The 26,500-nt window shown below is 33.0% G+C and overlaps 1 protein-coding gene and 1 long non-coding RNA gene across 4 annotated transcripts in view; one reads left to right on the top strand and one right to left on the bottom strand.

Moving 5' to 3' along the window:
- The window catches only part of LOC123259316 (plexin-A4), a 206,941-nt gene that overhangs the window by 140,482 nt on the left and 39,959 nt on the right, over positions 1 to 26,500 (bottom strand). For all 3 annotated transcript variants that reach the window (XM_044719680.1, XM_044719683.1, XM_044719681.1), the window contains one exon: positions 7,307 to 8,661. In XM_044719680.1, coding sequence (XP_044575615.1) covers positions 7,307 to 8,461 — 1,155 coding nt within the window. In that variant the 5' untranslated portion in view covers positions 8,462 to 8,661. The remainder of the gene's footprint in view (positions 1 to 7,306; positions 8,662 to 26,500) is intronic.
- Positions 1,247 to 10,572, top strand: LOC123259317. Its single transcript, XR_006508217.1, has 3 exons — positions 1,247 to 1,321; positions 5,911 to 5,913; positions 10,551 to 10,572. It is a non-coding gene; the product is annotated as an uncharacterized LOC123259317 (long non-coding RNA).

Genomic DNA, 26,500 nt, shown 5'->3' with positions numbered 1-26,500 from the left:
TTACTGTAACATTTCTCTACACGGAAAGAAAATTGAAGGAGTTTTTACTATTTTACTATTGTAATTTTTACTAAATAAAATAGTAACGGTGGACTATACTTCTCATTTAGTAATTTTTACGATCTACTATTGTAAATTTTATCCAACAAATAAGACTAGCAAGAGTCTTAAAAAGTCGAATAATATAGAGCAAATTATACAATATGTGTTTGTGAACTTTACAATTCAACTATTGTAAAAATTCACAGTTGGTTTTTTTAAAAGAAATATTAGGGAGAGAGAGAGATAGAAGGTTGGACTAATTGGTACCTGTACAGTAATCGAAAAAAGAAACCGACATTTTCGTGCTATCTGGGAATCGAACCCGGAACTCTGTGTTGGCAGCCAGAGACTCTCCCTGTACGCTATCCGAAGTAATCTAAAACCCATATCCTTTAACATTTACATAAACTCGGAGTCTAGCGCTGTGCACGGCCATCACTCACACTAATTGAGAAACATTCCAATTCAACTATTGTAAAATTTGCTATAGTTCTATTGGAAAAATACAGAGGCAGCACTGGAAATTTTCATCTCTTACTTTTTACAATAGTAATATCGTATTTTTTCATGAATAAATAGTATTTTTCTTCTAAAACATTTGACAATTAATAGTAATAAAAGTATAGTCCAGCTTTATTTTATTTATTTATTTATTTATTCGATTTGAATGCCAAGGCATCAGCCAAATGGCAAAAATACAAAAGTAAGTAGTATAAAGTACATGTAGGAGTATAAACAGGTCTATATAAACATACTAGCCGTTACCCGCCCGCTTCGCGTGGCGTACAATATACGTGTATTTGTATATCTATATTCACAAATATAGGTATACAAATACATAGAGTGATCATATAATGGTACATGATCATCTATTAGGGCTTTTACCTTATATAAAAATTTTTAATTTTTTTTATATTTAATGCCTTCTTATTATCCTTTAGGAATTGAATTTTATAATTTTTTAATTAACGCCCACGCAAGGATTTGTGAGGGTGGCATTTCATAAAATTCATTCTTTACAGCTCAAAAACTCCAAAAAAATCAATCTGGCCAAGTTTCAATCCTTTAGCTGCTATAGATTAAAAGGTACAATTTCTTTTAATTTTACGCCCACGCACGGACATGTGGGGGTAGAATTTAATGAAATTTATTCTTAACAGCTCAAAAACGCCAAAAAAGCATTCTGGCCATGTTTCAAAGTATTAATAGCTATAGATTGAAATTTACGAATTTTTTCTTAATTTGACGCCCATGCACGGGCACGCCAGGGGGGTGAAATGTCACAGAATTCGTTTTTAAAAAATTTCTAAATGTAATTTGAAACATTCTGACCAAGTTTTGAACTATTAAAAGCCATAATTGAAAAATATGAATTTTTTTCGTGAACACCCCCGCAACCCCCCTTGTGGGTGGAATTTCGTGAAATCCGTTCTTAGCTGACCTCTACTTGGCAAAAGGAATATTCCTGCCAAATTTCAAGTCTCTAGGTCTTATAGTTCCAGAGATATCGTGATGAGTGACTATCTATATCTATAGAAAGTCTCCTATATATATATATAGATTAACAATATCTAAGTTAGAAGAAATAATCAACTAATTACAATCAGTCAAAGTGAAATGAAATAAGAGTAACAAGGAATTTAAAAATATAATATTATAATTTACAATAGTTGTATCGTAAATTTTCCCAGAAATTTTTTCCCGTGTATAGTTGCATTTAAAATTTAATTTGCATGGATATTTTTTTCAATGGTAATTGAAAAAATATGCTTTTATACGAATATAAAATGTTCAAATTATTAAAAAAAAATATATATGTTTGATTTGGTTGATCAGCATGAATGTTTAAAAAAAATTTCATTTTTTCTTTTAAAACATATTTTTGTGTACACGGAGAGAAATTTATAGGAACCTTTCTAAAAATTATGGGAATGGTTCCTATAATAAAATTATCATTATAGGTATCAATCCTATGCTCATTATGAGAACCATACCCATAGTTTATTGAAAACGTTCTTATACAATGATGGAATAGCTTCAATATATTATGGGAATGGTTCCTATAATATTATAGGAATAGTCCCTATATTATTAAAGGAATGGTTCCAATAATATTATAGGAATGGTTCCTATACTATTAAAGGAATGGTTCCTATAATATTATGGGAATGACGCACATAATAATAGAACAATGTTTATGATCATAATAATGAAGCAATCACTTAAAAAATATAAAGTAATTATTATATATTTTTTTGCTAATAAATTTTTTTTTTGTAAATAAAAATTGATCTTTCACTAGAGTGAAAAAATTTATTTTTCATAATTTTTATTCATGTGTGTACTTAATCTTAAATTGTTTATTCCAACTCAGTTATTAGTGTGTTAAATAATATTCAAAAATGTTGTAGCAATTCTAAAGTTTCTCTAATAAAAGGGATATTTTTTCGCTATACAATTAGAGGGGCAAAATAGGTATGGAAATTTATTGTTTATTTTTACAATTTCATTTCATTTTTAAAACAAATTATCTATTTACAATACATACGTTGAATATTTATTAAATCCACTTTTTGGGTATGTAACTTTTATTGTTTATATGAACAATATTTCTTACATTACATATTTCAAATGATTTTATTGGGAAGCAAGTAAAATTATCGAAATTACTAATCATTTCAAATGCTTCAAAGTGGTCATCGAAGCCACAAATATAGAAATGATTTCCACATTTTTCTCTCCGTGTAGTATCCTCTTCTAAAAAGTTGATGGCCGGATGTCGTTTCGTTTTACGTCACTTCTGTGACTATTTTATTCGGTTGTTGATTGGTCGACTGAGATAGTGGCGGGATTTTTGAAAGAATGAAGGCGAGCGAAGCGAGCGTGTTATGTCTAGTAGAGGTAAATAGTTAATGTATGATACAGAAAATTTTTTTGACGCAATTACGGAAAATTTTTTACTATGTAAGATGACTCAATTAAAAAAATAAAAAAAGTGAAGACTGTTCAAATATTTATGGAGCGAAAAAAAGAAACTAAATGTAATATAAATAAAATAATAATTTATAATTTCTATGTAAATAAAGCTTATATAAATCTTAAACAATCATAACATAAATCAAGAATACTGTAGACCGTATACTTAGCCGTGCATGAGTAAATTTAAAGTACATATAGTGTATTTAAACGTTAGTAAATGATTTACGTAATGTTTATATTCATGATGAAATCATACATGAACCATGATTATCATACTATTTTCATACATTACTTTTTTTTCATCGCGATAGGAATCTTCTCAAGCTAATCTACAACTTTTGACACCTTTTTGCTAAAAAAGATACCTTATCTACTGGAGATAACACAGAGAAGGGTAATCTGTTAGCGATTAACGATGCACCAGGTGGTCTACCTTCCTAACAAGCTTCTTGAAAAGAAAGGAAAATAATTCTAAAAATAATTACTAAAAGTCTAGAATCCGTAGTCTGCAATTGAAAAAAACAATCAATAATAATACATAATCGAGAATAATGATAATACCGAGAGAAAAAAGTGAATTATGAGCAATTGACGTTGAACAATAGATTAATTATTCACCTCTGACAATAATGAATAACTTGGAACAATGGATAATTGATAATATAATAATACAAGAGAGAGAAAGATGAGAATCGATTCACCTGAAGACGAGATTGGCGTGGTCGCCACAGGGATGATTTTAATCCCTGGATCGGAGAATGTCGCAAGAGATCATCGCACAAGAATATATGTATATAAGTATATACATATAATATAGCTAGAGCATTATCTGTTAGTCGACGACATCAACAACTCCGTGAATAATCACTGAGAATATACTTGGTGAGTATCATAATCTGAGTCTATAGCAAACTCTGCAGAGATTAATAGGTTATTATATTCACTTATATATACATATATATACATACACATTATTGTAATAATAAATCATAGTTAGCATATGGTGTTGTGACGTTGACTGCATTTAGAATAGTCTTTGAATATTGTAACGTGCGAGAAAGATATTATTCTAGTTGAGTTAATGCTGTTGCAGTAGCAGTAGCAATACCACTAGTTCAAGTAGCATCAATGCCACCTGTTACGTAAATACAGGTGCACTAGACTACTACTACCACGTTGTATATCGACTCCTCGCCAATTGATTTATCCTCCTAATGGACGACAAGGACATATCGAATGATCTTGGTGCTCACGAGCCAACTACTTCCTTGAGAAAATATATAAAGTTACGAGGAATATAACCGAGCTTAGACATATAATACATTTGAGCACACATTTAATACATGAGTACCGATATACAAAGTATTGAATCAAAGATTTATCATCAACTTTTATAAAATAATATAAAAAAAATTCCGTGTCAGGGACTGTATGGATGCATACTTCTTATTCTCAGAAGTGCCTATGACACTGCTGTACTGTTCATAGATTAAATATAAATATGTTTACGATAGTATATATTAAGGTGATTTTTTTTTTACTTTTTTTTTTTTCGGTCCTATCGTGAATTCTCGTTGGAAATACCCAAAAAAAAATTCCCTGAAAGTTTGAGTCCTTAATATTAATTTAAGTCCTCAAACAAGGCGAGTGAAGATTTCCCATTGAAAATACACAAAAACTCTGATTTTTAATTTTTGAATTTCTTAAGCTCAGCGGCATTTCATGGGATCACTTTGACCGAATATGGTTTTTTTCTCAGAATTGATCGCTCTACAAAAGTGCCCATTGCGGCAAAATCGTAACTCACACTGGTGAGGCAGTACAGGCCACTGAACCTGATTTTTCCATCAAATTCGCGTTTTTTCGCATTTATCTCGTAAATAACAAGAGCTACGGAAAAAATGTAAATGACAAACTTGTAGGGAATTCAATTTTCTACAAAAAAAGTCCTATAGACCAAATCGCTAAGATCAATATTAAGCGAGATATTAAGCCTTGAATTGATTTTTCCGTGAAATTTTGGCTGATCATTGATTTTAATTTATTAATATCTTGTTTTCTTTCTCTGTAATTTTATATTTTTTGTTCAATATATTTTTTTAAGGCTAGAAAAGTAGGATATGATAAATATCTTACATTACAAAAGCTTATATATAAAGAATAGGCTATATCAAAAAAATCGACTATTTTTTTTTTTGAAAACTATACGGAAAACATTGTTCAGGATACCGAAAAAAGGCGCCTGGTAAAACGGGAGCTCTTAATTTTAATATTAAGTTGTGCCTCATCACGATTTTCCATTTTCCATTTAATTAACATGGGAATTTTTTTTGTGTTAAGTTTGGAATTTTGTAGCTCTTTAACGAATAGTTGAATTGTTTGGGTCACAAGGTATTCTTGTAGGAAATTGAACGCTCTTCAAAAAAAGTCTCCAATAATTTTTTGATAAATGCAATTCTTCAGAAGTTATTCGAATTGGAAATTGACACTCACAATTTTTTTTTTTTTTTTTTTTTTAATTTGTTTAAAGTCGCATAAACTACTAAGGTCATGAGCGACTACGGTAGGGGGTAAACTTTTGAGATTGGAACTCGTTTTATTTTTTGGGCTGAGCAGAATAATACACTTAAATATTGAAAATATTCATTGGTGTACGCCGGACTCGAAAAGTAAAAAAAAAAAACTTTAAAATTTTCAATATTGTCAAATTCCAATTGGAATAACTTTTTTTGTAGAAAATTAAATTCCCTACAAGTTTGTCATTCACATTTTTTCCGTAGCTCTTGTTATTTACGAGATAAATGCGAAAAAACGCGAATTTGATGGAAAAATCAGGTTCAGTGGCCCGTACACGGAGAAAAAAATTTTGCTATAGGAACTCTATAGTAGTTAGTTAGTTGTAAAAAGTTCCAGTAGGTTAACGTATTCTTATAGTAACAATACCGTTTGGCTCCTGAAACTCTACATCGTTGAGCTCTGAGAGCTAAACGTTATTTACCTCTCACAACTCTACAGGATCGTTCTGAGACTATAACAAATTTTTGGCAGTCTGCTTGGTAATTTTTTTTTACGATTTAGCATTGATAATTTAATAAATAAATGCGACAGAACGAATTTATATTGCCAAAAATAATTGTATATGACAAATAAGAATAGTATTATAATAGAAATAAAATAATAATAGAACTTATATTACCAATAAAAATTATTTGTAAAATAAAAATATCGTCGTCACAAAATTATCTTATTTTCTTGATTATATTAATAAATATTGGACATAAAATCACTACCGTATATGCACAAGAAAAGATAAATAAACGAAAACAAATTTTATTTTGTGTTAAATGGGGTCTTTTGAATGTATTCCGATAACTTATTACTTATCACCATATATTCAACTAATAAATTAAATTAACAGTCACTGCAAATGAGCCTTGAAAAACCATAAATACAAAACTGTTTTAACAAAATTTAATTTCACAAAAAAAAAAAACCTATTTCCTTAAATAAATAAACTGGAAACTTAATTGTCCTCATATATTTTTAATAATATGGATGAGTAACAAAATAATTCTGTTTGTCATTTTAGAAGGTTATGAAATATGTCAGCGCACTCCACTACTGCGCAACGTAGGGCGCTCCCAACTATACCGTTTGGCTCTGAGAACAATCCCGTAGAGCTCTGAGAGCTCAACAACATTGAGTTATCAGAACTAAATAACATTATGTTACTGTAACTCTACAACGAATAGTAAACTGTGTATAGTTGTGGTAACTCTACAGTTAAGTTACCAGAACGAAATTTTTTTTTCCGTGTACTGTCTCACCAGTGTGAGTTAAGACTTTGTCGCAATGGGCACTTTTGTAGAGCGATCAATTCTGAGAAAAAACCATCTTCGGTCAAAGTGATCCCATGAAATGCCACTGAGCTTAAAAAATTCAAAAATTCAAAATCAGAGTTTTTGTGTATTTTCAATGAGAAATCTTCACACGCTTTGTTTGAGGACTTAAATTAATATTAAGGGCTCAAACTTTCAGGGAATTTTTTTTTTTTTGAGTATTTCCAACAAGAATTCACGATGAGACCGAAAAAAAAAAAAAAAGTAAAAAAAAATCACCCTAGTATATATATACTATAATATATATAATAATATATATACAGTACATAACAGTGCATGTTTGTATTTACCTTGGCAATATTTAATTATTGTTTGTTGACGGCGTATATACAGAGTAAGAGTAAAAGCAAGAGGAATAATAAATAAAATAAAAAATGTTTACTCACCGTAAGGACGCACTTGTGACTGGGGGATATGAATTCAAGACCCCGTTGGCCATCACCACTGAAACATCGCTGTATATTTCTCATGAATTTTCTCCGTATGCTCTTAAGCGCGTAGATGCATAGAGCAGAATCATTACCCGGTCGTTGGCTATTTGGGTCATTGCTTTCGGCAAATACGGCATAAAGTACATCATCCTGTGCAGTAATACCAAGTGCACTGGCTAATACTGACCCGGCTTTACCGACGTAAGCCGCCTGGACTAAATTGTAATTACGTCCCTCGTTTTTACACTCGACAGGTATCTCGGTGTAGGAATAGTAGTGCATGTCATCCTGGCAGAGTCTAACGAGTTTCGAGATAAAGTTGGTAGCCTCGGTGTCCTTCAACTGGGTGGTAAAGAAGTAACTGAAACCTTCACTGCTGAAACCGTATATGTAGTTGATCGGATAGCGTTCCCTCGAGAGTGAGTTTACGTATATCCTCGTGCCAGTCGTGACCGCGGACTCCGCGATGTTCAGCATCTTGTCTTTGTCGAGGGATCTCGAGCTGACCGCGGGGACCTCTGACCGGTAGGGTGAGTTTGCTGTGTACGTGACACCGACATACATTACTTGAGATACCGGTGGATTTGGTGGTCCCGGCGCGATGAATGCCACCGTTGAGGCCGTTGCGTTGTTTGCAACCACAGGGTCCTTAACCTTTTGCACTACATCTGTTATATTGTGTAAATTTCTCACATCGCAGGTACCCTGGAACAGGCTGTTGCAGGAAATCAGCCGACTTGTTGTGTAGTCAATTACCAGAGCTTTGTTAACGTTGTCCACTTTGCGTTTAACAGTTTCGCGCGGACAGTCAAAACTCGAGCAATCAAGTGCATCTTCCTGAGGACCCGTTATTGCCTTCACCACCAGATTCAAATCCGGAGAGAACTGGTACAGCCGATTAACAGCACCGACATACACGCGACCGGTATTTTTGTCAACTACCAGATGATTCATACGCTGGACATCCGGATCGTAAAATTGATGGACGATATCGGTAGAAGCCGCACCGTTTATCAATGTCAGCTGCTCAAGTACCAGGAAAATGTTAAGTATAAGCGGCAATTGCCGCCAATAGCGGAGTAACACAAGACCCACCACCAATGTCGTCATCGTTACTTCCTTGATATTATTTTTATTTTTATTATTGTTTACTACAACAATTATTTTGGTATTTTTTATTATTTATATTATAATAACGGCAAATTCCACTTGCCAGCCCCTATAAACTACCTTCCTATCCTACGGGACGGGATTTTACCCGCCCCCGCCTCCGCCGAGCTACTGCTTCTTCTGGAGCCCACCTCGTATTCCTGAAATCACAAAAGAAAATCTCCAATTAGTCATTAAATCTTCAATAAATGATAATAAAAGTTTACTGAGGGGAAAGTATTTATCTACTAGGGAGATAAGAACTTTCAAGTAGCTTATGCGTATTTTTATTTAAATACAAACAAACAAATAAAAAATAAAATAAACCGAATGAATAAAACTCATCAGAGATTGTATAGACGGGATGATTGAGCCTCGAGTGGGTTCTTTTTCCGTTTTCTATATTCACTTAAAGCTAAAGCCGGTGCTCTTGAGGGTGATCTCTTAAGGGCGATGCGCGTTACGGAGGAGAGTTGAAAAACCGTACGCTGGTTAACGAGGGCCAGTCCTTGTGGGCGAGTAACTAACGAAGTGCTGCGGAGGTGGAACCGAACGACTAAGACGGACAGAACTACGAGGAGGACGACGACCAAGACGACGAACTAGGGATCGATAGTGACTTTGGATTGATTTCACTCGGTCTGGTCCCTGTACCAGTGTAACAGTCTACCAGCACAGGCAATGCCTCCGGGGTTCCACTTTAGTTGTTGGCTGCTTCTGTTGCTTTTGCTACAGTATTGTTCTCTTTTTCTCTTTCTCTATCTAACTCTTTCATTCTGTTCTGGTCTGTTCTGGCGTCCAATCTTCACTGACGACTGTGGTAGGTACTCGGGTATATTCACCCATGATGGACCGACCCGGCAACAACTCTGATCACCATGAAATTCCAGCCTCCTTCGTTGAGATCCACTCAACGAGATATGCGTACAGAGAACTTTGTTTCCTCTCTGTCTCTTTTGCAACATTATTTATTTATTTATTATTATTGTTATTATTTTAATCATTATTATTAACTATTGCTATTGAGTATATGTCCCTGACACGGTAGTACAGAGTGAATTTACCGACTTAGGCATGCTGACAGACAGCTTGCCACAAATATCAATCGTGATATACTCGTATAGAGCTTAACAGTGACACTAACGAAGTCACTGTTATTTTTATGGACGATTTGATCTTCATTTTAACAAAACTTTTCTTTGACATTTTCGCTTGACCGGCTAGAACTGTGTTTCGCATTTGTACTAAAATACTAATGTACCAGTGTACTAGTACGGAACTAGTGTTAAGACAGGTCACGCATCGATAAATCTAAAAGCAACTACTACATTATTTTACTGGGTTGGGGTTTTGTAGGAGCAAGAGTGTGGTTTTAACAAAACTTTTAGCGGTAAGCTAGACCAGACGCTTGTTGTGAATATTGTAAAATATTTTTTTATTTATACCCTTGATTGTTATCGTTTTATTTTTAGTTTTTTCATCACAAGATGGTCAGTAAATTTGGTGTAAGTTTACAAGAAACGGAGGCGAAAGTTTTCTGATGGGATTACGACACCGGGTATATAAAATTGTCTGGTCGATGAGCTTGTCTCAAATACCAGAACAAGTCTCCTTGTCTCTACTCGGTCCTTATTTATTATTATTTTCATCTCCGTTCTGCTCATGCTCTGTTCTCCCGTTGTCTCCCGCACCCAAAAAAGGAAGCGGAAGGACGCGAGACGAAGGTAATGGAAAAAAATGAAAAAAATTTACCAGAGCTAGAGCCAGAGACACAAGAGCAGAGAAGAGAAGAGTCTAAGCTCTCATGAACCACGAGGGATTTATCGACAAGGTACCAGGTGCCTTGCCTGCTATTTCAGCTTTATCGTCTCTACTTTTAAAACCCACTACTCGCCGTATTTAAATGATTTGTTACGTATATTAAAATAATACATAACAAATAGCCATTACAGTTATTGCAGCTTTTAAACCTGAAAAATATTAAACATTATCGATTTAAAAAAACTTTCCCTTCCTTTCCTTAGAGTTTGACAGTAGACTGCGGGAGCAGTTTATTTATTTATTTATTTATGCTTAACCGTTAGCTTAATTTAAAGTCGATGTTAAATTTTAACGAGCACGTGCCCAAGATGTTAAGGAGATGCTTTGGAGAAAGAGCCAAGAGGTAGAGGTAGAGGTTGAGGTCGAGATTTGAGGTGCCTCGCACGGATGGCTAAGTTAGTTGTTGAAATGGCTTCACCGTGAAAGCTAGGTCGTAGATATATGGTAAAAGGATCGCCAGGAAAGTGGATCATGTACGCGATCACTGACGCTTCGAATATTCGTTGACGTGAATAGAAGCTGAGCTGAAGTTAAGTCAACGAAAACCAAGACGAAACCTCTAAGCCAAAGTCGTAATTCAACAAACTCTGTCTACATTTAAACCGAGTTTTCTCTGTTTACTCTTAAGTGGAATATAGACAATGACAAAGACGATGATGATGATGATGATGAGGTTCAAGAGTCTACACCGCGAGGAGGGAGGTCCTCTGCCTCAAGAACTCCCAGCGACTTAGTACATACCTGTATCAAGATCGCGCACGTGGCACAGATTAAACTTGTACTCTCTCATTAAAAATCGTTACCCTTTGGTTTAATTGTTACCGTGTCAATTAGTTTGTTGTTAAAACTACCAACTACATCAAATTAAATTAGAAATTAAGATTTTAAATAATATAGATGTCAAAGGACATATTTAATGAATTTCTTTTTCTATTAGCATTTAAGATAAAATATTCAAGACGTTCTTTAAATCTTTAAGTAGCAATTTAACTAGAATTTTTTAGTGATCAAATTTACATTTAATTAACAGTTTTTTTTTATTAGTTGATAACATGTCTAGTTTGAAAAAATTTTTTTATAAGATTGAAGTACCAAGTACACATCATATTTCAGAAATTTTTTTAATGAAATATTGCGGTCAAAATTTTTATAAATAAAAAGAGTATTTATTTTGTTTCAAAATTGCTTCAATCAAAAAGTTAAAAAACTAAAATCCTCTTTAAAGCTAATACATTATTTAATAATCTAGCTTTTCTCAAAACGCTTATTTGAAAAATTTTATTCGTTTAAGGGCAAATCTAAAGCAAAGTTCCCATTTATTTTACGAATACGACAAGGAAACTACCATTTTAGCTTATTGAGTGCAAAAGAGAAAATATACTAAATGGCTCTTAAAGAGATAAATTGTTGAAGCTTTAGGAAAAAAGAGCTTAAAGCCGATAAGGCGTATAATACTCTACAACATACATCCTTCTGGAATAATTTTTTTCAATTTAAAGGCTTAGAACAAGTTGACTCTTTGGCTTTTTCTCTTTTGGCTCAAGCTCTTATATCAAAAACTTATTGCTATAATTATTATCATCATAAAGAAGCAAAATTAGATTAAAGTACGTGATATAGTTTGTAAGTTAAAACATATATCATATATACGAGCATCAAAGTTTGAGTATCAAATTTCCGCCACAAGGAACGACATATAGTCGTAGTCATTGAAGGTGACACGCATCGTAACGCGCAATGCTACATGACGTTAATTAAATCTGACCTTTGTCGTTAATTAGCGCACAAGTGCCACGTGGGTGCCACGAGTTTCGAACTAGAGAGGATAGAGAATAATATGAGACAGGAGATAGGAGAAATGTTAAGTTTATACTGTCGTAATAGACGTGCTCGTCTAGTCTTCACTAGCTCTTTGGCGTCTCTAGTCGTCAATGTCGTCAGAGTCATGAATGCATCGATGCACTTCTTCACCTACCCCACAACAACACGTATATGCATCAATCCGGATATCGATATATATTCTCTCACTGAAATATATTTACGAGAAATCTTCACAGTCTTCTATTCTCGATTCACTTCACTCTATACCGATATCCACATGTTCATAAATGGGAATAGAATTTTAGTGACACGATCTACGGAAATAAAATTTATTGTGAAAACTGTCAGTCCCGTGTTGGATATGTAGAAGCATAAAAATACCATCAAGTCGAAGAGTGTGGATAGATTTAAATGATAATCGAGAAAAAAAAATTTATTGCGTGAAATTATTTAAAAATATATTTGCACATCTCTAGCACAAGTGTAATTTGAAATTAACCAAATTTAATCCCGAAAATGTTATATTGAAAAAGACAGATATTTTATTATTTTTAGGAATTTTCGCAACAAATTCTTTTTAAAAAAATGTTTTCTAATTCCCATGTTAGAACTTTTTAAAAACTATATGATTGAAAATTTTCAGATCAAGTAAATGAAGAAATAAAAGCGTATGATTTTAGATATTTTCAACCTTTTTTTTAGTATTCTATTGACCAAAAATAACAATGTAAATCTGTATACATTGGGGAAGCAAAAAAGCAGTCTCCTGTACGAGAATGGAATTTAAATAGCCGGTCAAAACGAATTACGCGGCACTTAAATCGCTGGATGATGTTTCAGGGCAGAGGTAAAACTAAGGTAAAAGAAAAATAAATATAAAAATAAAAGTAGAGACTCTGTGTATAAATGTATAAATGTATACATGTATATCAGGATGAGAATAAGAAAGGGATCAAGAAGTCCGCAAGTGAAAAAAGGTGAGAAAGGAAAGAGAAACGGGACTATTGGTCTTTGGTCAGAGCAATAAGACGATGGATAAAAAAAAAAGAATAAAGAGACGTCTGGGAAGTAAAGTTGGTAAGGAAGAAGGAGGAAGAAAAATAGCGTTTTGAGGATACAATAAAGTGAGAGAAAGCAGCTGAGAGGAGAAGAATAGGATAGGTGGAGACCGTTACGAGTGTGTAAAGTACTTTGGAGGAAAACTGGCTTTTAAAATAGCGATTCGAGTAACGAATGCGATCGCCGGGCTAACTTGGATTAAGCCCGAGGCCATATAAACGCCAGCCAGCGGAAAAGGAAACGAGAGTAAAAAAAGAGCCAACGTCTTGCCGCGGCTTGGTTGTGTTATACTTTACTTGCTCGACCGGGTCGGGTCGTCTTAGCCTTAGATCCTCGTCAACGCGAGGGAGGAGGAAGAGGAGGTGGTGACGGTTAAGGGGGAAAATTCCCACGTAAGTGAGGGGAGACGCGTTAATGGATACCCGAACGAGCAGAACAATCGTTAAGAGTTGAAGTAAATTCTCGGTCTCCGTTGTAACCACGCGATACTATTTTACGCGCAAATAAGAAACTCCTTGTGATCCATAATCACGTACATTATACACTTCCGTATGCATCCTCGCCATAAGGTTAGAGTACACCGATGTTTTATGTACATGTATGTGCGATAAGCTTTTATTCGCGGGACAAGCCATCTCCTGAGCTGACTTGGGTCGTGTCTTTTCTTACTGTACTACTATACTACTATACTATTACTTTTTTATTCTTATTTTCTTATTTTACTTAGTTTTATTTGTTGATGCATTTTTTACAACTCCTCCTCCCTCGCTGTGCTTTAATCTCCTTATTTAGAGCTCGGTGCGAAGATTAACCGTATCGTCGGTGAGGCACGGGCGAATTATCTGCAACCGGTTTTCCCTCTTTGCTTCTATTACCCGTAACAAAATCTAGCTATACTAGCCAACTTGCTCTTTTTTTGCACTTCAAGAAGGAACTCCTTCGCTCTATCTCTTTCTCTCTCTCTCTCTTTACTCCCCTGCTGGGCGTCTTATTCTACCTATTACATTATGTGTCGCGCAAAACGCCACTTTATTTTTCAGAGAGTAGAGTAAGAGTGCAAAGCTGTTTCCCGCGACTCGGTAACTGCGACTGCCAGTATAGATTCCGCGTGGAAACTCCCGTAAAGTCAAAAAGAACCAGACGCTGTTTAACTAATTTCTCTTCTTATTCTTCCTTTTTAATTTATATTACTTTTTACTTTTAATTTAAGAATGCATATTTTTTTTTAACAGCCTTATTTTCTTTTATCTTAACGATTACACACTTTTTTTAGTTGTTTAAATTTTAATTCTCGGCTTGGCAAGATTGTTAAATCGGTGTAATTTTCTTTTTTTCAGTCTGTTCACTTAGCTAAGACGGTCCGGCGACCAAGCGTCGTCCATCGTTGAGCTTAAGGAACTACAGCGCAAGAAACACGGAGGTCCTCGTCTTCGTTGTACTTGCTGTTATAATAGTTTTATCTGTATAGTAGTGTAACTGTATGAGTATGAGTATACGTACGTCTCTATGCACATACGCACATACACCAATCGTTCGTGACAGAGATATAGAGCCGAGTCCTTCAAGGCTTATGTGTACCTCCTATGCTACCTTCCGACGTCTTCTCAAGTCTGTTGAATTCCGTCACGAGAATCCGCTACAGAGAAACGAAGAAAACCTTTATAGATTTAATATCTCTGTCTTTGTATTCTTTACCATATACCATATGAGTATATTCAGTATGTTCTGTATGAGATATCTAATGACTATAAGGCTTACTAATATGGTCAATGAGAAATTAAATATAATAGAACAGAACGGAAATACTCTTTGAGGATGTGTATTAAGGATGTATCAACTTAACAACAAATTGCTAGCTAAGAGACACAAACGACATGATGAAAAAATTATTTTACGATTTTATAATGTCAACAACTTTTTAAGTTATTAAAAATCAACTACTAGCCAGCTTTAATTAAAACTAATTATTTATATAAAATCATCTAATAAGAAATTTTATGTAATTAGAAAAAAAAAATTGCTCAATTAAAAATTTCCATTGAGATGACTTTATATAACGTCTCTCGTCTTCTCATAAATTTAATAACTTGGTTATTAAATAAATCATATTACGAAAATAAAAAATAGAAAAATGGGGAAAAAAAGCATAACTAGGGAGGGACGAGTGAAAAGTCGGAGCTTGAAGTAGTCGAGGACACAGAACGCTTAATGCTCATTCAGTTATTGTTTAGAATCAAGGATAGGCTGTACCGGGGATACTCGAGGCTAATTGTAACTACAAAGCCGGACGTCTCGTTCTCCCCGTTTACATGCACTTCTTTGTACTCCGCCCTATTGCCAGCCTCGGCAGTCACTAGGAAGGCTAAGAGTATGAGTATAGCTGTACTATATATCCCAGTCAGTAACAGTACCACCACTAACATCAGTACCAGTGGGTGCAGTACAGAACAGAAAAGAACAGAACACAACAGTACAGAACAGAGCTGAACAGAACCAAGAGAGTAGTGTACGGGGTACGTGTGTTCGTATTTAGCTTGGAGGCTGCCAAGCTCTCGTTGTCGTAGTCGTACATCGTCATTATTATTCCTGCTCTCGGGTTGTTTCTACATACAATACATAACCCAGTACCGCCTCACCCACAGCACACATTTGCACACGTATCATATACATGTCGTTATGTATAGTTCCATCTACATATCCATCTATATATCCATACTCATCCCAACCCCATTATTAGGATTATTAGTAACATACTTTCGTTGTAAGCATTTGTATACAACAGCAATCACCCTCTTGAGTTACTCATCTGATGGAAAAGCTCTGACGTTATGACTGCACTTCAAAAATTTAATACAATGGGCATCGAATGCCCAATTAAAAATAAAAATAATAATTTTCTATAAATATTATTTATGAATTATATTATTTTTAAGATACTTTCTTTCAAGTAATTATTTTATTTATTGAAATTAAATAATTTATAAATTGATAAAAATTTTAATATTAATAAAGAAGTTATTTGATAAAAATACTTATAAAAAATAAAATTAGTTTAATCAAATTAATTATTTTAATTAAATCAAATTAATTATTTCTTCAGTTTATTATAAAAAAATTTCGAGAAACATTTCACTTGATTTTATTTTTTTATATTTCTTTGATTTCAATAAAACAAATATTAAATTAGATATAAAATGTTTGATTGAAATACTTTTCTTTTTATTCAATTTAATGTACAAAAAACATGATAGACAGCGAAAAAAAATAAATAATAATTATTTATAAATATTAGTAGCAGGATAATATGATATGATATTATGTTTACAATAGACGGAAGATGGGATTAGATAGAAACTAAATTAATAATATAAAACGATATCACAGTTTCTCATCTCGGAAATAATTTCGACTGCGCGGCAATGTGAAGGACATAAATATCTTATCGTCTGGTGATTCGGTAGGAAATCGAGAAACGGAAGGAAGAGATGGAAATTCTACGAGTTTCGCAGTGTTCTATGGTTTATATATATAATAAATAAATAAATATAGGTATAACTAACTAAGGGTGTAACTGTATAGTGAAAGTTTTGATATGGGGATTTCATAGCCGCAAAATAAAGCAGGAAATATGTGATGTATAGAGGAAGAATGAGTAAAAGGTTGATGTGGAAGTGTATCGCAGTATTCTCTACCCTGGACTCTACTCCACGCTAAACTCTGTGCTCGCGTACTACTTTTATGTTATATATTATATATTTATATACATACACATGTAATGAATATATATATATATATATTTAGTTTTTTTGTTCGTCGTAGTAGACTTCCGTGAAAGCAGATGTTTCGTTTTACGGACGAACGTGCGTCCATTCGAATAAGCGAGAGTTGCGTTTTTCCAAGGTCCGTGCGGTGAATAAAATGAAATTATAGCGAGAAAGTGGTGGAAATGTATAAGAAAAAAATAATATAGTTAAATAAAATGAAAATGAGAAAGAAAAAAGAGGTGGAGTAGGTACCATTCAGCTGAAAATGTGTAAGTAGCTAAGAACAAAAACGCACGTGAAAGACAGAGATGAACATACATGTATGTATGCACATATGTACGTGTCGGTAGGTAGTATGGAATAAAAATAAAATTAAACGAGAATGAGAAGAGCGAAAATACTGTAGTGAGTTGGCAGGCAGATCAGGCGAATGTTCGTTCGTGCACTGGCTTTAAACTAAATGAATTTAAAAAAAAAAAACTAAAAAGAGGGAAAAAAAATTGCTTTACAGTTACAGGTTTTACCTCTACTCTACTCCGCAAAGAAAAATAACTTTTGAATAGTCAGTATGTATGGGTATGTATGTGTTTTTTAATTTATTCAAAACCTTGACAAATATGTAAAAAGTTTAACAATGCAAGGGTAAATTTCATTCTAGAGTCTTATCTTGAATGTTAAAACTTACATACGTTTTGTCTTATGGGAAAGTGGCGAAAAGTGGCGAGGGTGTGGAGGTGAAGAAGCCTCGAGGCGATCGACACAAGGAAAAATTTATTTCCACTCGTTAAGACGACACTATATGTAATGTGTAGTACATAGTCTTGGGAGAATATTAGATACATATATGGTGGTGATATAGTTGGCGGGGAATGAAAATAACGGGGGAACAAAATAATTTACAATGAAGAGAATGAAATAAAAAAGGAGTTGAGTTAAGCTGAGTTGAAATAAACAGATAAAGATGAGTATGTATGTTCACACATGGCATTCAATAGCAAGTCCCTCTACATATTTTATTATTTATTTTCAGTGTGCATACACAATTGGTAAAGGGGACCGCCGCTACGCGCGACCGGTGAAGCCTCTATGACAACTGTTATGTCGTCGTACGCTGCTTTACTTATTTATTTGTATTTGTATTTGTACTCGCAATGGATGTTTTCTCTTTTCTCCACGCACACTATATCAGCATCCTATGCTCTGCGTACCATATAATGCTCTGCATCATGTCCCGGGAGAATCGGTGGTGAATTTTTCTGGCAGTTGGTCAGGGAATTACTTTCAGTGAACTGTTCATAAAGTCCCACGTACATATTTTCCTGTCGGATGTTACTAAATATGAATTTAACCGATTTATTATCTGTATATATATAAAAACATGCACAATGTATATTGCGATTAAACGATTCATAAAACTCACATGTCCATGCATATGCATGTATACTTAGTTAATAGCATTTAATAATTGCATCAATAATTACATCATTTTAATCCGATTTCCGTTTAATCTTTAATTATTATTATTATTTATTATGCAATGAATGATAAAATATATCATTGGATTTTTGAAAAGTGTTAACACAAGCGATTTTAAAGGGAAAGTAAAAAAAAAATAATACATATGTGCTTTTTTCGACTCCATAAATAATTTTCAGTTATTTCCCGAGTGTCAAAGACTCCCCTTATTTATGGAGTTTATTGTCACATTAAAGTTGTTACGTATACGTGTACAGATCCTTTAATCTGAGTTATAAAAAAACTATTCCCCAAATGGAGTTAAGATTTTCCTTCGGACGTTAAATTTTATGTATAAAATCTCAAAGAGTAATTTCCGGTATTTTTATCCTAGCCTGTGAGATTTAGGAACCTGATCCACTTAAATTTAATAGCGAGACTAGACTCAAGGTCAGGATGAGCACACGTTTTACGCGGCTACTGGCCACGGCTGGAGGTGCAAAAATAAAATAAAATAGTCACGGGAAAGCAAGACATGCTTGAAAAAAGCTTTACAAAAATACAGTGAGAAAGAGTGAAAGAGAAAGAGAAGATTGAACGGCAAGCGAGAGCGTATGAGCCTCGGGGTAACTGATGTCTTGGTCAACGTCGACCTAATGAAACCGAGTTGGTTGCTGCCGCCGTCGCTACTGGTGCATGAACCAAAGAAGTGGATATACTGCTCATGAAGGAGCTAGAGTTAAGGGTAATCGTGTGACGTCAACCGCAGACGACTTAAATTATCCGGAGAACGGATGTTGTTTTATTTATATTTTTATAAATTTAAAATTTTTATGGTACATTCGACGATACATATATTAGTGGAGGTCAAGAGAGTAAAATATTTTGATTTTAACTATTGAAAATTTAATAATAGAAACAAGAAAAAATCAAAATAAAGTCACTTATTTTATAGATGTTTTGTAGAAAAAAAAAAAAAAAAAAAAAAAAAAAAACATTTTTCAAGTAAAAAATCAACAGAATATTCAATTGTTAATTTAAAATCTTGAAATATCTTTAGAATAAATTATCCAATTTAAATTCATGTAAATTTTAACATTGAATACAATTGCACAACTCATGATGCGAAGCATTAGAGAGTGCTTTACGATCGAAAAATTTTTTTCGCCTCATTTCGGCACCTATTTTCATTATTATAGTCTTGTTAGTTCACGGAATCAAGATATTTTGCATACTATTGTCAAGATAATTTAATGGAGATTAATTTGCGAAAAAATGCATCAATTAAGTTAATTTTTTTTTTTTAATTCTTAAGGAGAATTGTAGGTCACCGAATGCGAATGGTTAGGTAATTCAGTGCCATTCATGTATAATTAACAAAATAAAAAAGCCAGAAGACTGTATATCTATATATATTAGGGTGGTTCATTTCCGCAAAATTTTTTTTTTTTTCGGTGAGCTACATTTTTTTAGGAGGTGTACCAAACAAAGGTATAAAATTTAGAGCTCCTGGTGCTATGCACCATGCTCGTTGGCTATCGAAAGCTATCTATAGTTTAGAAATATATATGTTCAGAGAACAATTTCACATCAACCCTTTAGAATTGTTAGCTTTACGAGAAGTTTGCTTATTTATTGTTTTTTTTTTTTTTTTATGTTGAAGCATGGTTCGTAGCAACAAGTGCTATTGAAGCTCCGTATTATGACTTAAAACTATTTCAAAATTTATTAGAGTATAAAAAAGATCACCCAAAAGTTGCAGAAGCTGCTTTAGAGAAACTTTCCAAGCATTTGTGGTACTTAAACGAAAATCTTACATGCTTGGCGCTTTTTGATCAAAAACTATCCCGAGAAGAAAAATTAAAAATAGTTGATGACGTGTGAATTTCTAGACATCGACCCTAATTGTGGGAAACAGATCAAGAATACATTACTTGCTGCGAAACTTTCAAAAAACTACGTGTTGTTAATGATACTGCCGAACGATGTGTTGCACTTATTGAAAAATTGAACGAGTTTGGTACATATGATGAAGATCAGAAACAATATTTATTATTAATGGTGCAACAATGTAGAAAAGACTTTCCAACGTGCGCCAAAAAACTATATTCAGCTTTAAAATCTTGATGTGTTTTCAATAACATTAGTAATTATTTGAAATTTATCAACTTGTTTTTTATAACTATTTAGATGTTTACTACATTTCAAGCATTTTACATAATAATGTAACCTTCTGTATATTTTCATTAAATTTTTGTTGCTTTTTTATGAATTTATGTGTTGTTTTTGTATTCATTATGAGTAAAAAATCATACTAATTTTAAAAAAGTTCTTAGTGTAGGGAAATATAATGGTAATAAATAGAAAAAATGAATCTAAATAACATTATGAGTTAGTATTTATCAATTTCTTACGTTTTCCGGTATAAAAATGGCTGTAAATTCATTAAATATTGGTTGGATAACTTTTTTTTTATGAGTCAGTCCTTTTTTTCTTCCTACTTTTGGCGGTTTGCTCAAAAAATTAAAAGAAAATATATTTTTTTCAAAAACTGTACTTTGACGACTCTTACCGGTGGACCAGTGCGAGTTACACAAAAAAACTCTAAGGCTATTTTGAAGAGCGTGAAATTCTTCACAAGGTCCATCAAACCGATTTGCAATATTGTAAAAGCCGGGTAAGCATTAGAAATTTGAAAAAAAAAAATTTTTTTTACATGCATTTTAAATGGTAAAACTTTAAATTTTTATTGTAAGTACTTAAAATTATTATTAAGAGCTCAAACTTGGTAACAATTTTTTTTTCTATATGTAGACTAATATTTTGCATGAGCACCGAAAAAAAAAAAAAAAATTTTGCGGAAATGAACCACCCTAATATATATCCATGTAAAATTTACACGGATGGTGATATATCTATACATATTATGTACATTTATTCCACCAGGGGCGCCTGTGCATTACCTTCCTAGTACAGCTGTTTTTTCGACAACTAATTTTGAACGACTTATGTTTTTTTTTTTTTTTTATATTTCATAATTAAATGAGCATTATTATGAGTCGTGCACTTTTGGATTTTCCAAACTTTTTTTTTAATGCTAAAAAGTGAATAATTGTTTAAGAATTCAAATTTTGAAATTTTTTTGTTTGAACTAATTGCTGACATAAAAGCAAAATAACATTGATAACTGTTCAATGAGAAAGATATTTTGATTGTAATTTTATTATTCTCAGAAAATTTATTTAAAATGATTTTGACCAATGGAGATATTTTCTGGATGAACAAATAAAATAAACATAGATATTTTTATCTTTATTTAATTCAATTGTTAACTGGATCATTATTATGTATTATTATTATCATTACTCAGAGGTTTCCGGAGAAGTCACGCGTGATATGGTAAATCAAATAAAGATTGCTAGCAATCTACAGACAAACTTTGTGTGGCATAGAGAGATAACGTAATAAATAACAAATAAAAAAGCAAAAAGTACAAAAGTATAATAAATTATTAAATATTTCATGTGAAGAAAATGAAAATATTATTTCATTAAATAAATTACTGGCTGAACAAAATAAATTTCATTGTACTCACACTCTGGTGAGTCATATCCGTTTGATATTACTTATAATGAATAAAAATAAAAAAAAAAAAACAATACTAATGAATAAGTTAATTTACTTGATATAATAATGGAATAAAAAATAAAGAATGAAAAAGAATAAAGTTTAAAGCATCAGAGAACCAGGAGAATGTTTTCCGCGAAAATAAAGATAACCGTTTGCGTGGTTACCACCGCGAGTTGAGAATGAGAGAGAAAGAATGGTGCAATGGTACGTCGCCAAGAGTATTGCTGGTACAGTATGGAGTATGGAGTATGGAGAAGTTGGAGTAGTTGTTGCAGTAGCAAAAGTTGATGCCGAAGCCGAAGCTGAAGCAAACATAAAGCTAAAGCTGGTGGCAGTGGTGATCTTGGTACATTGTCAGAAGACAAGTAACGCGGAAATAGTAAATGAAAAAGTTGGATAGAGTAACTATATAGTGCCGCTAGTAGTTGGATAAGAAATAAAAGCCTGGTGAGTTGAGACTAGAGACTTAAAGACTAGTGACTAGGGACGAACGAGTTGGTTGGTTGGTTAGTATCTATGTATCTATACGATACCGACTCTGGAGTTACCGTTCGTCGCCCTTTTCAATTAATTACCCTGTCCAGTAGATCGCGATCGATTCTCTCGTAAGGTAGATGTTATACGGTGAGAACGAGTTAGTATATACCTTGGATACCACATCCTATCGGTTTATAAAATAAAATAAACTAAAGAAAATAACCGTTACACAGCAAGACAAATTAAATCCTTTAAAAAGTTAAATTGCATTGCCATACTTGCACCAAGTCGAAAGCTTGATGGCTCGATTTACTTTTACACTCACTTACTCACTCACTTACTTTAAACTGCATTACACATCACACACATAGACATTTATATATTTCGATTCGAGAAGATTTATTACCAGTGTTGGCTATAATTGAAAATTTTGTAAGAGATTCTACAATAGTACTTTGTTCTATTAATTAAAAGAATACAGGATCATTCTAAAGTGCCAATAAAAATTTAATTGAATTTTTTTAATCCCCTGGGAAATAAACTTTTCCAAGTTTTTATTTGCACAAGTAATGTCTCTAAAATAACTTTAGAATTTGGAAGTAATAAAACAATTCAGTGTGTTTGAAAAGTTATTAATTATAAATTCAGAGTTTGAGTATTTTCATCGGGTATTTTTTACGGATGCATGTGAGTCAATTCGATATCTTTCGGATTGATATATTGATTAGATAATTTGTTTGTTCGGTTTCGTGACAAAAATCCGCATACAATTTTAATTTGTTAAGATTGAATCATTAGATTTAATTACAAAAATTTTTTTCAACTTTTTTTCAGAGTTTTGATAAAGTTAAACAAAAAACTATAAAAATTGAAATAAAAAATAAATAAATTTTGTATATGATATCCCGTATATTAATTCTAAACAACAACCACGATTAATTTTGTAATTTTTTTTAAATTTAATCAATCGATATTCTATTACTCAATTTGTTATTACTTATGAATGAAATATCTTCTTTAAAAATTAACATGACGGTTAAAGGCATCTTTTTTTTAGTTACCCAAACTTTCTATTCATTTATTAACCAAAGTCTCGAGTTCAAAGCCCTGGAGGGACAGTTTGAAATTTATACTGAATGCAATTTTAATTCTGGGTAAACTTTCATTGAAAATTGATATTTAACTTCGGCTGTGTAAAGAAAAAAAAAAAATATTTTTAATTAAAGAAAAAAGTATGAGGGCCTCGATTACAGTAAAAATAAAAATGATAATTTCATAATCTGTCGAATTTGAATAAAAAATGAAAATCCATAAATATAAAACAATATAAGTTCTAAAAGAATTTAGAATTTACCCTCTTAGCATCTTAAAGCATTAACCGCAAAATGACTTGGGCATTAATATTGCCATGAAGAGCACCTGGAGATAAGGTATACGAGTTGAATATCCAAAGCCTTATAGAGCCACCAACAAGAGCAAAAGCCAGAGCAGAAACAAGAACAACAGCAACAGCAACAACACCAGTAACACCAGACAACAACCTACAACCTACACTAGCCAACAACATTAAACCTACAACAGAGCAAAGGATGACTCTTATGTGTGAAACTCTATATATCCGGTTTCCACGGTACACCGCGGGAGAAGCGAACGCACTCGACGATAATGCAACTCTCGCGTACGCGACGAAATCCCGTCTACTCTCCTCAACTCTATACTACTTCACTCTCTAACAGTTGTTATACGTTGTTTCCTCGAGTTCGTAGACAGACAACCACGACATTGGAGTCTTGTTGGAGTATTGCAAACCGCAGTTAGTTAACGACAAACTTACGTTTTGGAATTCGAGCGACTGGCATTTACCAATTGACTAATTAAAATGTCAACTTACATACAAACATACTAAGACTAGCTTCCATACCTCTTGTTATTTATAATTTGAATTTGCTTTTACAATATTATACAACTGTTTACTTATCGTAAACTACTTCTAAACGTAATTATTATTAATTTGATTAGAGTTATGTTGCTCTAAATTAATAAAAATATTAATTGCCAATAAACCGAAGCAGTTAATTACAAATTATATTTTTTCAGCTATAACAAAATTTTTACGGGCTAACTCAAGTGGACCCTCACTTGTAATTTGTATGCCAAATTTGTTTTTTATTTACTTTGGGATTTACATGCAAAAAACTTTATTTTATTAATACTACTCATTATTCAGGCTAAAATTAAGTATATAATTTAACCATTAAAGAAAAAAAAATATTTTAATTGACATTAACATATTTATAATAAAGAATAAAATTATCTACATCATGTTTCTGGACCACAGACTACTTTCGATTCACATCAGCTATCAAAAGTTTGAGGTTTCATATCATTATCTGCAGTTTAGTTGAAATGAGATAATTCATGTTTTAACTATCAAGTTGCTTAGTTATATGAAACTTTTACAGTGGACCAATGCAATTTTGTCAAAGTTGGAATGAACACGGAAAATTGAGTAGAGAGCGGAAATGAGCAATGTTTTCATCTCTAGAGATCAAGCTGATTAGTTTGTTTGCTAATTTGCATTGCTCTGAAAATGTTTTGTCTCAACTAGCTACCGATATTATATATTGATATTCAAAGTTCATATGCGACACAAAAATTTTATTTTTTCACTAAATATCATTTAAAAAATGGCCATTTTGCATGAATGAAAATTTCAATCAGTAATTTTAATTAATTTTAATAAATGAATTAATATTTGGTGGTAAATAGAGACATGATTGTCAAAAGGATTACCATTTGGTAATAATTTACGATCAATCCGAGTGGTAATGTATATTTAATAACTCGATAGATGGATACAAACAAGGTTATATTAACAAATATACGATTACCAGATATAGATACAGTCGTAGATATAGATGTCTGCATTAGTTGGGGGGGGGGGGGTAAGTTAGTATAAACAGGAGTTTACGATTAGCCTCTAGAGTAAGGGGGCAGTTTGACATAATCAACAACTGTTTATCGTCCGCCTGGAGGCTGCCAGGCATGGAGTATGCACTCAGTAGCTACTAGCTGTATGTTTCTGTAAAAGCGATATCACTATTCAGCCCAATGGCCCTAAACCGTTTACTTGATGATCACTCCAAGAGTAAGTTTGCACGCATCACGTATTACTCAATGCCTTGGAGATTTTAGCGTGACAGGAAGCCCCGACATGCGATCTCTCGGTTGTCAACTGTCCTGATCCACCTCTCTTACAGACGGCTACGCACATCAACAGCTGTAGGTTATTACGCTGCAATACGTACAGTACAGTATATTATACTTACACTGAAAATTTTAAACTTAATATAATAAATATTAACCGCAGAGCCGACTTTACCAGCAAACTTTTGTTAAAGGAGAGAAAGTTTAACACCAATGTTCTTATGCTAATGTTTATTCACCATTTGAATTTATCGTAATCATAATATAAGAAAATAAATTGATAAAACGCTTTCTAGATACGCCGCTAACCACAACATTTAACAGTTTTATTTTTATTTAAATAAATAAGTGAATAGTTTGGCAGAGTTATGTTTACTAAATAGTGAGATTTCTTTCTATTTTGTATTTGCTTAAATAAAGCAAGTCATGCAGACTAAGTTTAAGAGAGTAAAAAATAATAAAAATTGAAGAGACACGATCGCTTGGGTATGGTATAAATCATTTGGACTGGGCCATAATTTCTCACGGTTTCTCGTAATCCGTCTTGGCACCTAGTCACATAGAAGGTAGTTTGCTAGTACTAGTTAGTGGTAGTGGTGGTGCTGCTGCTGCTTTTGCTGCTGCTAAAACTAGTACTGAAGACCAAGAAGCGAGAAAACGGTTTTTTAGTGCTATGCGCAAAGTCGAGACTACGAGACTACGAGTCGAGTCAAGAAAGCGCGAGTAGTGAAACCCAGAGAAAAGAAGACAAGATAGATACTTATTT

The sequence above is a fragment of the Cotesia glomerata genome, linkage group LG2, assembly GCF_020080835.1.
Source record: "Cotesia glomerata isolate CgM1 linkage group LG2, MPM_Cglom_v2.3, whole genome shotgun sequence".
In the NCBI taxonomy this organism is placed as follows: Eukaryota; Metazoa; Arthropoda; class Insecta; order Hymenoptera; family Braconidae; genus Cotesia; species Cotesia glomerata.
Note: the sequence above shows the minus strand (reverse complement) of the source record. Positions and strands in the feature narration are given on the sequence as shown.